General features: G+C 47.7%; 1 protein-coding gene and 1 long non-coding RNA gene across 2 annotated transcripts in view; one reads left to right on the plus strand and one right to left on the minus strand.

Annotated features, from left to right (window-relative positions):
- Window positions 1-3,165, minus strand: part of MTMR12 (myotubularin related protein 12) — a 67,570-nt gene extending 64,405 nt beyond the window's left edge. Inside the window, exon 1 of the mRNA XM_032415147.1 lies at window positions 2,913-3,165. Coding sequence (XP_032271038.1) covers window positions 2,913-2,993 — 81 coding nt within the window. The 5' untranslated portion in view covers window positions 2,994-3,165. The remainder of the gene's footprint in view (window positions 1-2,912) is intronic.
- Window positions 147-11,415, plus strand: LOC116639022. The gene is made up of 3 exons (XR_004300763.1): window positions 147-2,627; window positions 10,199-10,359; window positions 11,376-11,415. It is a non-coding gene; the product is annotated as an uncharacterized LOC116639022 (long non-coding RNA).
- The last annotated feature ends 1,508 nt before the right edge of the window (window positions 11,416-12,923 follow it).

Consider the following 12,923-nt stretch of genomic DNA (forward strand, 5'->3'; position numbering starts at 1 on the left):
GCTCCCTGCTCGGCGGGGAGCCTGCTTCTCCCTCTCCCTCTGCCTGCCTCTCTGCCTACTTGTGCTCTTTATCTATCAAATAAATATAAAATCTTTTAAAAAATAAAATAAAAAATTCTTTGCAAATCTATATTTTCTCATTTTTCTATAATGAACACTTAGAGCTTCTGAAATAATAATCAGGTGTTTTATTTAGCAAGAAAAATGGATCTGGCTTCCAAACTATAACCAAATGCCTCCTTGAAGGGGAGGTAGGCACCCAGCGGTTCCCTTGCACAGAGGCACAAGGTCCTTTGCATTGTTTGTCTGGGACTAACCTGGGGTGGTGATGCTGAGATGTTTCTAGGTACCAGCCATCTGGTACCACCAAGAATGACCCAGCTCTCTCCCTCCCATTCACCTCAATTTCCAGAGCCACTGGCTTCCCCCTTACAAGCTCTACTGATCTGTAACCCTCTGGGCAGAGTTCACAAAACATGACCAAAGGTCCTAAACTACAGTTCAGGATTTTAAGGTTCACATTCACTGACTTAGAATCAATGACAGATGTCAATCCTCTCTAATCTCAAGAAAAAAATAAGCCATCATATTTAAAAGCATCATCTTCCACTACTTTATCCAGTAAAGCGCTACTGTTTTCAACACAAAGTGCTGACTCTTGACAGACTCTGACATACTGAAGAAAGCCACTGTTGAGCCTTCCAAGATCGGATCAGCCAACAAGTTATCACCAGGCACGGTATCACCACATCGTAAGGCGTGAGGATTGTTCTGGCAGCTCAGTGACCTACCAGCAGAAAGGTGCCTGAGAAACCTGCGATTTCCCAGCTAACAAAAGCAAAGCGCATAAAGAGAAATGAGAGGAAGACATACACCAAATGCAGTAAAGATGAAAGCAATATGAAGGAAAGGAGTAGAAACTGAATGGCAGCCCAGAAAAGTGTTCTGAGGGACTCCTCCTACTGAGTGAGCCAAGAGGTTACCAGACACAGTATTCTCAGAGGTATATAAGCTACGCCGCAAAGCTGCTCACGTCAATTTCCAATAATATGATATCTAGCAAAAGCTATACATTTAAAAACAAATTGCTTTCTCACCCGCTCATAACTTTATCTTTTAAAAACTGTAAGCAATTTAGGTCAGAGCCCTTCCCTCCGTTCAAAATATTTTTAGAGACAGATTACAACAAAGAAACATAGTGTCTACACAGCACTATTTCACTGCAAGAAAACAAAACTGCCAACTATAAGGATCCGAAAAATGTGACCATTTTGGGACTGAACCACTCCCCTTCCCTAATTATCCCTCAAAGGAAATATATCAGGCACTGTGGGCAAAGAGGGAAAACATGTCTAATTACAACATGTGCACTTGGTGGATGAAAAATTTGAACATTCTTGAACTGTGGCCACATTTCAGAAGACTTTCCATTTGTAGTTTAATCTCACTGAAGAGGAAAGGTTAAAGATCAGTTGTGTTTCAGCAAGGGCTCAATCAAAAAGACACAAAGAGAAACCGACATTACTTACCCACCATACAAGGGAAGCCTGCTGAAAATTCAAGATGACCCTGACTCCTTATCGAGGATCTAAGGAGGAAGTGGTTTTTATTTTCAAATTAGGACTAAAAATAAAACCTATTTCAAAAGTATTCTCAACTAGAGAAAACACAAATTTGAAGATGCGTGTATAAAGGCTTCTGGCCTCAGGTGGTGTTACAGAAGCAGTCCCTGATCAAGACCGCTCATCCACAGCCCACCTGCCTTTGCTTTGCAGGGGTGGGAAGACAGCTGAAGACAGTGAGTTTGATAGTTAGTGCTCCTGCACATTGCTGCTTAAAGTACTGGGAAGAGGAGCAGGAAAAACCTTCAGGAATCCAAAATAAGAATGCATTTCATTAGGTATCTGGGTTGGGAATTATTGCTCAAGAAGTCCTCAGGATGGCCTACAAGCTATGACCTCTCTAACCTGGTTTCCTAGGACTCTCCCCCTCACCTACTAGGCTTCTTCAGGGCTGACTTTCTTGATGCGCCTCCAACACTCCAGACTTCCCTCTACCAGCACTACTCTTCCCTTAGACCCCAAACACCCTTCAAATCTGCTCAAATGCCACTGTGGCAAAGAGGAAAATGGTGCCTTTCCTTTTCCCCTGATACTTACCACCTTCTAATATAACCATGTAATTTACTTATATTTATTTTACTTATTGTTCACTCCATTCTCCCTCAAATACGCGCCAGGAGAGCAGGGATCTTTGTTTTGTTCACGATGTATATATCCCAAGAGTTCAGAACAGTGTAGGAGCTCAAAAAAATATTTTATGAATGAATGAACTTGACAGTAAAACTCCAGGGGGAAGGCAAGAGGGGGTGAAATGAAAAGGGGAAGAAATGACAGGAGAACTCTCAAGGGAGAGAGCTGCACTGCTTGCTGATGGGAGGCGGGAGGCGGTGCACGGTATCCCGCCCCCGGCATCAAACAGCAGGCGAGCTCAGAAGACTCCACTGAGAAATTCCAGGGGCAGGGCAGACCCACCCAGGCGGCGGGCTCTGGGCAGGTCCCCACGGGGGTCCGGAGCGCGCAGCCCTTCCCCTCCCGCGGTGCCCAGGACCCCAGCTCCACGCCAAGGTAGGCAGGGGCGGCCCGGGCCCCAGCACCTTCCCGGCCCGGGCCCCTTCACCTAGTCGCCGGCGACCGGGCCCGGCGCTCCGGCACCTGCCTGCCGCGCCGGAGGTCCCCACCTCAGCCCGCGCGAGATCCCAGCGCGCCCCCGAGGGCCTCACCCCGCCCGGCTCCCCTCCCGCACACGCACAGGAAGCGCCCGCGGCCCTCCCAGCAGCGGGGAGGGGGCTCCCGGCGCCCCTCGCCCCGGCAGCTCCAGCCCGACGCCCCGCCCGCACGGCGCCCCCTCACCTCAGGGCGCACGTACGACACGAAGGAGGGCTTGGGCGCCTTGGTGCCGCCGCCACCGCCGACTACCCCTTTCCCCAGCATACCGCCGCCCTAGGAAGCAGCGACGCGCGGGAGCAGAGGCGTCCGCTCGGGATCGGCAGCGGCGGCGGCCACCAGCACTGGCGGCTGGGGCTCCGCCCATCCCCCGGGCCGCTGCGGCCGCGGCGACGCCCGCATCCGGCTCCGCCGCTGACACCGCTCGCCCCGCCCACTCCGCGCGCGGGCCCTGGGAGTCGGGAGCCCGCGGCCGAGACCACGCCTCCTCCGCTCGCGGCAGGCGGGTCCGACGGGCGAGATTCGCCTCCGGAGATAGGCTCCACTCCGGCAAAGCCCGCCTCATCCTTCCTCTGATTGGGCAGATGGCGCTGCCGGCCTAGCCCCACGCCAAGCTACTTCTTGAATGAACCTGGAGAGATGTTTCCTCTGACCAATCCAAAGAGCGTTCTTTCCGGACTCCCCGGCGATTGGATAGCAAGAATGTCGCTGTCGTCCAACGATCCTACGGTCCCTAAGTTGTGAGCAGTGGTTCATTGCGGTCGATCTCTTCCCCTTGCTGTTTTGGTTTAAAACTTTCAAAAGTGTGGTTGTATCGAAATCCTCCGTATGAGTTCCAGATTGACGTCCAGGTTTATTACTTTTAAATGTAGGCAAAGATGAGACAAATCATTGTTAACAGGCACTTAGGAATAGGTTTGAATGTTTGATCATAAAAGGCCTGTCGACCTCATTTTTCCGCTGTTTTTTTGTTTCTTTGTGTTATATCAGAATAGTAAAAGCCCTTAAGAGACTTATCCACTTTCCTAAGTTACCGATAAAATCCTCATTTTTAGTGAAAATTGCAAAGGAAATTCATTTTAATGTCACATTTGGTGCCAGGCATTGTGTTAGACACAAGTGAATAAGACAGGACCCCGCTCTCGAGAAAGTGAGTCTAGTGTAAAAAAACGAATAAATATTTGCAGTTGATTTTTTTGGTGTCAGGCACTGTGACTAATGCTCTTTACCCTCTTCATCTCCATGAGCATCCCTCCCCAAAGCCAAATAAACATAAAATCTAAGTGGAAACCAATGTGCTTACTTTTGCAAACTTAGTTTCAGGACAAGTCCTGTAGCCGCATTTCCAGTTAGATGGAAGCCTATCAGGAATGGCGGCCCTGGAGGCACAGCTAAGTAGCATTATCCTGGTTTTCAGGTGAGACAATAGATGCAAGTAATTTGCCCAGGTCTCACAAGTACTCACTGACAGAGCTAGGATTCCAAGCCAGGTTTGTCTGATTCCAAAGCCCCAATTCTTAACATTGTGATTATGCAAATTAGGAGAGAGCATAATTGAAAGCTATCAATTCTGTTTGAGAAGGCCAAGTCAGGCTTCATAAAGAAAGACACTCTTCAGGGAGGTGTTGAGGAATGAAGTTATTTGTTCAGACTAAAATATCAGTTTCTTTTACAGCAGTTTTTACTTTCAAAGTGAAGTGACAGGGCAAATTTTTACTTTCTTACTTTTCAAAGGACTTTGGAATTTCCATGGTCTTCCACCAAGGTATGTTAGCTTGGGTACTTATGGCCAGGGTTGGCTTCTTGGACATGCAACTAGTGCAGTCATGCAGGGCTGGCACTTAGAAGTGTTTGGGGTTTAATGCTCAGCAGTTGCAACCTTGAAATTCTTAATCATTTTATCTTGAATTTATGTTTTTTAAGTGAAGTTTGATGGGCCGATGGACAAGCCCAGGGGTCTTGGAGCCTTATTTCCTACACAGTCCGCCTCGCATCCTCTCCCCACTTCTTCCCTGGTGCTCACTCCCCTAGCACCTTGCCCCCCCCCCCCCCCCCAGCCAATACCATGACTGCTGCTGGGGCAGCAAGCTCATTGCTAGGAGGGAGTGAGAAGGGAATCCCGCATTCCACCATCGCCATCCACCTCTCACCCCCATGGGTGCCTGGACACTGACTGGGAGATGATTGGGGTCAGACACAGCCCCCACCCCACCCCTTCCTGTGTCTCTGGGTGAGGTAAACAACCATCCTTGCTCGAGACTGGAAGGACCATGGCTACTGGTGGGAACCTCTTGCCCATCCCCATGCAGATACCAAATGTGGCCAGGCAGAGCAGTTCTAACCCCTTGGGGATCGCACAGACACTGTGGGAATGGTAGTTGACTTCCCTGCCCCTGGCCAGGACCCCACATTTCCATTTTGCACTGATCTCTGCAAATTATGTAGCTGGCCCTGCCTATGCCCTTTATCATCTGTGTCTTTGAGCAAGGTACTTCGTCTCTCAGTGCCTCTGTTTCTATGTAGGATGATGGCAACGGCAGTGATAATTATCTCCCGGTGGTTGGGGATTATTCTGAAGCCTAAAGATGATCCAGGTGATGCCCAGTAAGCAACAAGAACTAAATAGGTAACAGCTGTCTTGGTACAATCCTACCAAGCAGGACATACTTTAGCCCTCCCCCCCTACCCTGCACCATAGAAAGAGAAGCAAAGAGACTTCTCCCAATAACCAGCTGTGGGACTTTGTTTAACAAAGAATTTTTGTTTTTTGCTTGTTTGTTTTTGTTTTTAATTTCTAGTCCAATCCTGGGACTAGAAATAACAGCTTTTATTTTTAATCGACTGCACCAAATTTCCCTGTCTTCAAGCCATCCTGCATTATGATAATTACTTTATCCTACTCTTCAACATCCATTTATGGTCAAATTGGTTTGCAGTGTGATAATTCTGGACACTTGACACAACCACTGCATTCATACACCCTCAGGAAACTATAGCCAGCAAGCAAGGAAAGATTTGAGAGAGTGAAAGGCTGGCTGCTTCCAGGAGCAGTTTAGACTCAATGATGAAAACCCACACTTTTTTTTTTTTTTTTTTAAGTAGGATCTATGCCCAGTGTGGGGTTCGAACTCACAACCCTGAAATCAAGAGTCACGTCCTCCACTGACTGAGCCAGCCAGGTGCCTCATAAAAAAAAATAATAATACTTTAAGAAGCAGTAAGGGAATGAGGACAGAGAATAAACTAACATCTGTTTCCATCTTGCTCTTAAGGTTTTCCAGCTATCAGCATATTTTTACTTAATCTTTAGGGTGTGGGTCAGATCTCCTTGGGAGAGCCTCTCCCAACTGATTGAAAAATTCCTGTCATGCTGAGGTCAAATAATTCTCCATCTATTAATAAACACAGATGGAAGTCCTTAGACCTTGAAATATTTTAATTCACACACAGTAGTTTAAAGTCACTCTTTTCTCCTAATGCTGCCCTAAGCTTTCTTGGAGAATTATAAATAGGAACAAATCTTAGCTCACATAGAATCAAGGGCCAGACCAAAGGCAGAGCTTCCCCCAGACAAGTGAAACCTACAGGATACTCCAAAATAGGGGAAAATGTTTTCCTCTGGTGGAGAGTTAAGCCTAGCCGCATTCGCATTTCTCCTCTTTGGAGTCACTTGAAGCAGCCTATCTGTGGGTGTTATTCATCTTTATCTGGTGTGGGCGCATAGTAGGAATTCAATCAATATTTGCACCTAAGTGAGTGAAATGTAATCAGATGAAAAGCAGCCTAGGCAGCAATTGATTATTAGGTGGGGGAAACAAGAGTTCAAATATATATCTTATGTATTCTGTTGTATTACATATATATAATTTTCAAGGATTAAGATGCACATGTTATTTAATGGCCACTTGCCCACTTCAATTTTAGCAAATGGTCTGGATCCAAAGATTTACCCTCTTCTTTCACTGAAAATAGAAAATTCCTGAGCCTCTTGCTGCAGCCAGGGCCCTTTCAACCTTCCTCTGAGGATGGTGAGTAATAGATCTGGATTAAGAGGCATTTGGATCGTTCTCAATCTTGTGGCGCTACAATATGAGGGCCTGCTGGGGAGACTCAGAAATTGTAAACAAAGATGTTCTGGTAATTTTTTCCCCCCCACAAAACATGCAACTTAAGATGATCACGTGGTAGGGGGGCTTGATGAGCCTACTCTATGATCTGTATTCTCATCAAAACGCAAGTTAATGGCCTGATTGGTTTTTTCATTAAATAAAGATTTACTCATGGCTCACTTTGATCTGTCTCCCAGCCTCTCCCAATAAGACTCAGTCTTGATCTCAAAGTCATGGGATCCCACTCCCAGCATTGGGCTCCAAGCACCTGGCTCCAACAATTAATAGGTGTGTGACTTTTAATTAAGCATTTATATTCTTAGGTCTCAATTTTTTCACCGATATAATGAGGGTCATGGAGGAGCCTGACTCTTGATCTCGGGGCCATGAATTGAGCCCCACACTGGGTGCAGAGATTACTAAATAAACTTAAACAATATTTAAACTGAGGGTTATGAGGATTATAAAGGCATCTACCTCATAGGATTGCTGTGAGGATTAAATAAGTTAATGAATATACAGTGTTTAGAGTGTTGTTACATAAGGTGTGAGAACCATAGGATATTCAGTGATCAAAGCAAGGGGCAGAACAGTAGGCAGAGTAGGCTACCACTAGTATAAAAAAGTAGAAATAAAGACTGCATATACCAGGGCGCCTGGGTGGCTCAGTCGTTAAGCGGCTGCCTTCGGCTCAGGTCATGATCCCAGGGTCCTGGGATCGAGCTCCGCATCAGGCTCCCTGCTCAGCGGGGAGCCTGCTTCTCCCTCTGCCTGCTGCTCCCCCTGCTTGTGCGCATGCTCTCTCTCTCTGTGTCAAATAAATAAAAATCTGAAAAAAACGAAGAAAACTAAAAAAAAAAAAAAAGACTGCATATACCTAGGTCCTTATATTTGCATAGAACACCTTTGGATAGATATAAAGGGAACTATGACATTAATTGCTTTCAGAGGGGGAACTTGGTGTTTGGAAGAAAGATTGAAAGAAGAGTTTTCACTGCATACTCTTTTTTTAAAAAGATTTATTTATTTTAGAGAGAAAGCATGAGCAGGGGGAGGAGCATAGGGAGAGGGAGAGTGAGAATCCTCAAGCATACTCCACGTAAGCGTGGAGCCCGACGTGGGGCTCAATCCCAAGACCCTGAGATCATGACCTGAGCCGAAATCAAGAGATGGCCCTTAACCAGCTGAGCCACCCGGTCGCCCCTCACTGTATTCTCTTTTATACCTCTGGATTTTAAACCATCAGAATTATTACCTAGCTCAACAACAAATTAATTTAAAATTACACACAAACTCACATACAGAATTATCTCCTATAGTTTTTTTTAATTGGGGTGAAAGTCCCATGACATAAAATTTGCCATTTTAAAGTGAACAATTAAAATACATTTAATTTAAAAGCAAGAGCCTTTTACAAGACATTGTTTTCTGTCTCTGCTTGTCTTGGCATTAGTTCCCAAATCCACCCATCAAGGTCTAACCCCAATGTCACCACCTCTTTGACATCTTCCTTGGAGACTGTTGGAACCAGTCTAGAGCTCTTCTGAATCCCTAAGCATCCAGTATCTGTATGCTGCATTGGCCCATGAACTGGAATATGTCTTGGAATCACTGCAAAAGGGCCTCCTCACCTTTGTCTTCTCTCCTAGAGCTATCCTGCGAGCTTCTCGCAGTCAGAGGAGGCCCTCCTGCGCATCTTGGCATTTCCTACAGTGCTATCCTTGGTGCTTTGAAGAGAGTATCAGATTGATGGAAAGCCTTCAGAACCTGCCTGAGCCCTGGAGGCCTCTGGGACAAGGAAACTGTGCCCTCTACGGGACTATCTAGGAAGTGCTGAGCAAGGAAGGCATCGGTCTCCCCCACTCTCCAAAAGTTCCTGTTACACCACTCCGCTTTAAGAAGGACCCCCATTAGTACCTGTTTTTGCTAATGAAAAAAAAAAAAAGAAATCTGAAGACAATTTTTGCTTTTAACAAAATGGTAATTGCTTCTTTGCTTACGCCATTTCGGCTTAGAATAGGCTTCATAGGAACGCTTTACTTTCCGACAGCTGGGGAAACCTGTATTCACAGCGCAGGCGGGGGTGGTCCCTCAGCTCCGGCATGGGATCAAGGAAAATGAAGGAGGAGGAGGCGGCTGGGCCCATTCCCTCTCCGTCCTCCTTCACCAGGCCTCCCGTGGGCTCACCGGGTGCACAAGCAGACGGCACGCGGTGGAAACCGTGCTTGCGTCGGGGGCTGGGCCACCCCCGGAGGCCGTAGCGCTACCGCCACCCGCGGAGAGAAATCGGTTTGAGGAGTGGGGGTGGGGCGTCCCCAGGCCCAGAGAGGTAAAACGCCTTGCCTGAGATCGCACTGAGCCGTGCCACCCTGCGACTGGACTTCTGGAACACAGCCTTCTTCCTGAACGTGAATTCCAAGCCAGAGGGGTCTAACACGGGCAACTTAATCTGGTTATTTCTAAGCTTTCTCTCTGTCACTTCAAGTCTTCTAAGTCAGTCACAGTCCATTTCAGAGCTCCCTTCTGTGTGTCTTCCCCCGCTCTCTGGGCTGCGTTAAAGGACGCACAGAGCCCCAGCGGGGCCTGGCACGGGACAGGGTGGGTTGCCCATCTCCCTGACTCAGGCGCATTGCGCGTCCTGTGTGCTCCCCGGCAGGGAAGGTGCCCGCTTCCGAGGGTGCAGACTTGGGCCTGCAGTCACTCGGCCCTGCCCCCCGTTGCCGCCGGCTGGTGTGGCGATTCCTTAGAGAGGCAGCTCAGTCCTCTGCCCTGGGGTGGTTTGTGCCCTACCCGTGAACGGGTGTGCCCCTTTCCTCTGTGAGGCAGCCTCCCCGCAGCACCTTGGCTGTCTTTCCTCATTACGTTCTGGGTCTCACTTGGGGGCCACCGAATACTCTGGATCATTTGCAAACGCCTTGGGAGACACAGAAGAGTCAAGGGGCTTCTGCAAGGGGTCTAGCGCCTGGAAAGTCCACACCACAGTTTCAACTCCTGTGTGCCTGGAGGCAGTGGAGGAGGGATTGTGGGCAGGGCCACCCCGAAAGTCCCCTACGGGGGTACCAGACTCAGGCCAGCCCTTCCCTTCTCTCGGTTTCCCTGAGTGAGGGGGTAACTGTGGGGCAGGGGAAGTGCAGGGACACTTCCTGCTTCTCACTCTGCTCTTTCTGTCCCCAGCTCAGCGCCCAGGGCAGGTGTGTGTGTGTGTGTGTGTGAGTGTGTGTGGTGTGGGGTGTGTGTGGGGTGTGTGTGTGTGTGTGTGTGTGTGTGTGTGTGTGTGTATGTGTGTGTGTGTGTCTGGAGTAGCCAGAAAAACCTGTTATTTTGTTTGGCTCTCCATTTCAAATTTCTCTTGACTCATTCCAGGATGATAGAAGTCCAGATCTGGCATCTGATTCAGGGATGATCTTCAGGAAAGGGGAATGAGAGAAGCTCGTTGATATCTCAGATTATTAAGAGTGACACGACTTCTTGCTTTACTTGTTGTCCAACTCTGTGGAGGCTGTGTATCACAAGATGGAAATAAGGTATTATTCCTCCTGGAATTTTAACTGAGATCAGAGCCTTACGTTTAGATCTTAGAATTTCTGGTACTCCAGAGCTGGTTGGGAAAAATCGAGGGACATGACATCCAGGCTGTTTATGCTCTGATTCGAAGGAAGATGACACTGAGAGAATCTTCTCTTCCTTCCCGGTTTTGTTCAGGGCTGCATCTGGTTTGAAAATCTGGAAGAAGGGTGGGAGGGCACCTCTTCTCCACAGAGGAGGGCCACTGGTGTTTGGAGCCGAATCATCTTAGAGGGAAGAAGAAAGTTGTTGCTGTCATAGGGGCCAGGAGAACCTTCTCAAATAAAAACAGGCTGCGCATGCCTCCCTGCTGGGATATTTGATCTTTGTTGAAAGTGCAGTCAAGCCTGTTTTGAGCTTGGCTGACCCCTTCCCGCTCCCTGGAAACCTGAAAGGCTTATTGTTCAGGTAGTTGTAAAAGAACACAGAGGTCGCGAAAGGCCCGCTCTTTTATGTCTGAAGAAGTTATCTGTCCCAAGGTGAAAATGTAATCAAAATTGTTTCTTAAAAATCCCTTTTGTCCAAAGGCAAGGAATAGAAATGGCTGAGCTGCCAAGAAACATCTCAGTATTTTTACAGAGTCACTTTTCGGCTTGAGCTCTGTTAATGGTTAGCCCCCCCCCCCCCCCCCCCCCGCCCCGCCCCACCCAGAACACTGGAGTCTATTCACCATTCATTCACCTGGTCTCTGGAATGGATTCTGAGGGCAGCCAAGTAAAGCACCAAGCAAGGCAATCTCAGACTTTGCAAACATCTTACGCAGGTTTAAGAAATCTGAAAAGAAGTTTTGTCACTCCGCTGAAACGGGGGTGGGCCCAGAAGGAGGGAGGGGAGTCAGTTCATTCTCCCCCTTCAGGTGAGACAACATCAACTGAAGAGAAAATACTAAGAGGAACTTAACCTGAAACCACGCAACGTTAGAGAAGCAACTGATTCATTCTTTCCCCTTTTCGTTTTCCTTTTTTTCTTTTTTAAGTAATCTCTACACCCAACATGGGGCTTGAGCTCACAACCCTGAGATCAAGAGTCGTGGGCGCCACCGCCTGAGCCAGCCAGGCGGCCCTGGATTCGTTTTTAGAAAGAAGTTTCTCTGCTCTACTTTTCTCCTGGTCTCCTCGTGTGCCAGGGCAACACCGTCCGCATCCCCGAAGGAAAGGCTCTGTCCATCGTGGTCGGAAAAGGAGCCTCCCACACCGGCCTGTGAGGATGACCTCAGAGGGAGCAGGACGGGCACCATGGGGAGAAGCCAGAGCCAGGGCTTTGCCCTGTGGTCACACTGCTGGTTCCAGCACAGGCAGTGGCGAGAGATGAGACTGGAAGGACAGGCTGGAGCTACAGTTTAGGGGACCCTGAATGCCACGCTAAGGATTTTGCAATTTATCCTTAGGTATGTGGAGCTATGGAAGACTTTTTACACCATTTTTTTCTTTTTAAGGAATTATTATGGGGGCCCCTGGGTGGCCCATTCGGTTAAGCGTCTCATCTGCCTCCGGCTCGGGTCATGATCCCAGGGTCTGGGGATGAGCCTCGCATCCATCAGGCTCCCTGCTCAGCGGGGAGCCTGCTTCTCCCTCTGCCTGCTCTGCCCACTGCTCCCCCTGCTTGTGCACACTCTCTCTCTCTGTGACCAGTAAATAGAATCTTAAAAAAAAAGAGAGAATTGTCCACTCACATACATTGCTCATTTATACTTTCAAACAAAGAAATTTATAATTTATTACCAAAGTTTTCCATGTTCATTGTCAAGTCTTCTGCATCTGTTGGAAAAGTCATTAAGGATCTCATAACATGGAGATAAGCAATGCTAATAGTTTGGAGTTAGAACTTCTGTATGTGTGTGTACATATGTAGATGTATGTACTGCAAAAGTGGACTCTTACACAGATACTGGTTTTACATAGATGATTTGTGAACATCCCAGCATACCAGTAAATACCTAGCTATAGCATTCTATGTAATGATCCACTACGTGGATGTTCCATTTGTTCAGTTCCTGACCATTTAGGTAACATAATAAAAATCTTTATGCCTGTATCCAATTCTTTTCTTAGTGGAATCAGCCCAGTTATTTGTCTCTAAATTTTATTCCGGGATACAGGAATTTTATATTTTTGTAGTAAAATTCATGTTGATTGATTTTCATATATTGAACCAGATATTCCCAAGATAAACTCCCCTTGGTTGTGGTATATTATTCTTTTTTAAAAAATATTTATTTATTTGAGAGAGAGAGAGAGCACAAGTGGGGGAGAGGGGCAGAGGGAGAAGCTGACTTCCCACTAAGCAGGGAGCCGGATGCGGGGCTCCATCCCAGGACCCTGGGATCATGACCCGAGTGGAAGGCAGATGCTTAACCCACTGAGCCACCCAGATGCCTTTTTTTTTTTAAGATTTTTTTTTTTTTTGAGAGATGAGAGAGAGAGAGAGAGAGAGTGTGCGCCCGTGCACACATGAGCAGGGGGAGGGGCAGAGAGAGAGGGAGAAGCAGGCTCCCTGCTGAGCAAGGACCCCCATGTGGGGCTGG

Source organism: Phoca vitulina, unplaced genomic scaffold (genome assembly GCF_004348235.1).
Source record: "Phoca vitulina isolate PV1807 unplaced genomic scaffold, GSC_HSeal_1.0 scaffold17, whole genome shotgun sequence".
NCBI lineage: Eukaryota > Metazoa > Chordata > Mammalia > Carnivora > Phocidae > Phoca > Phoca vitulina.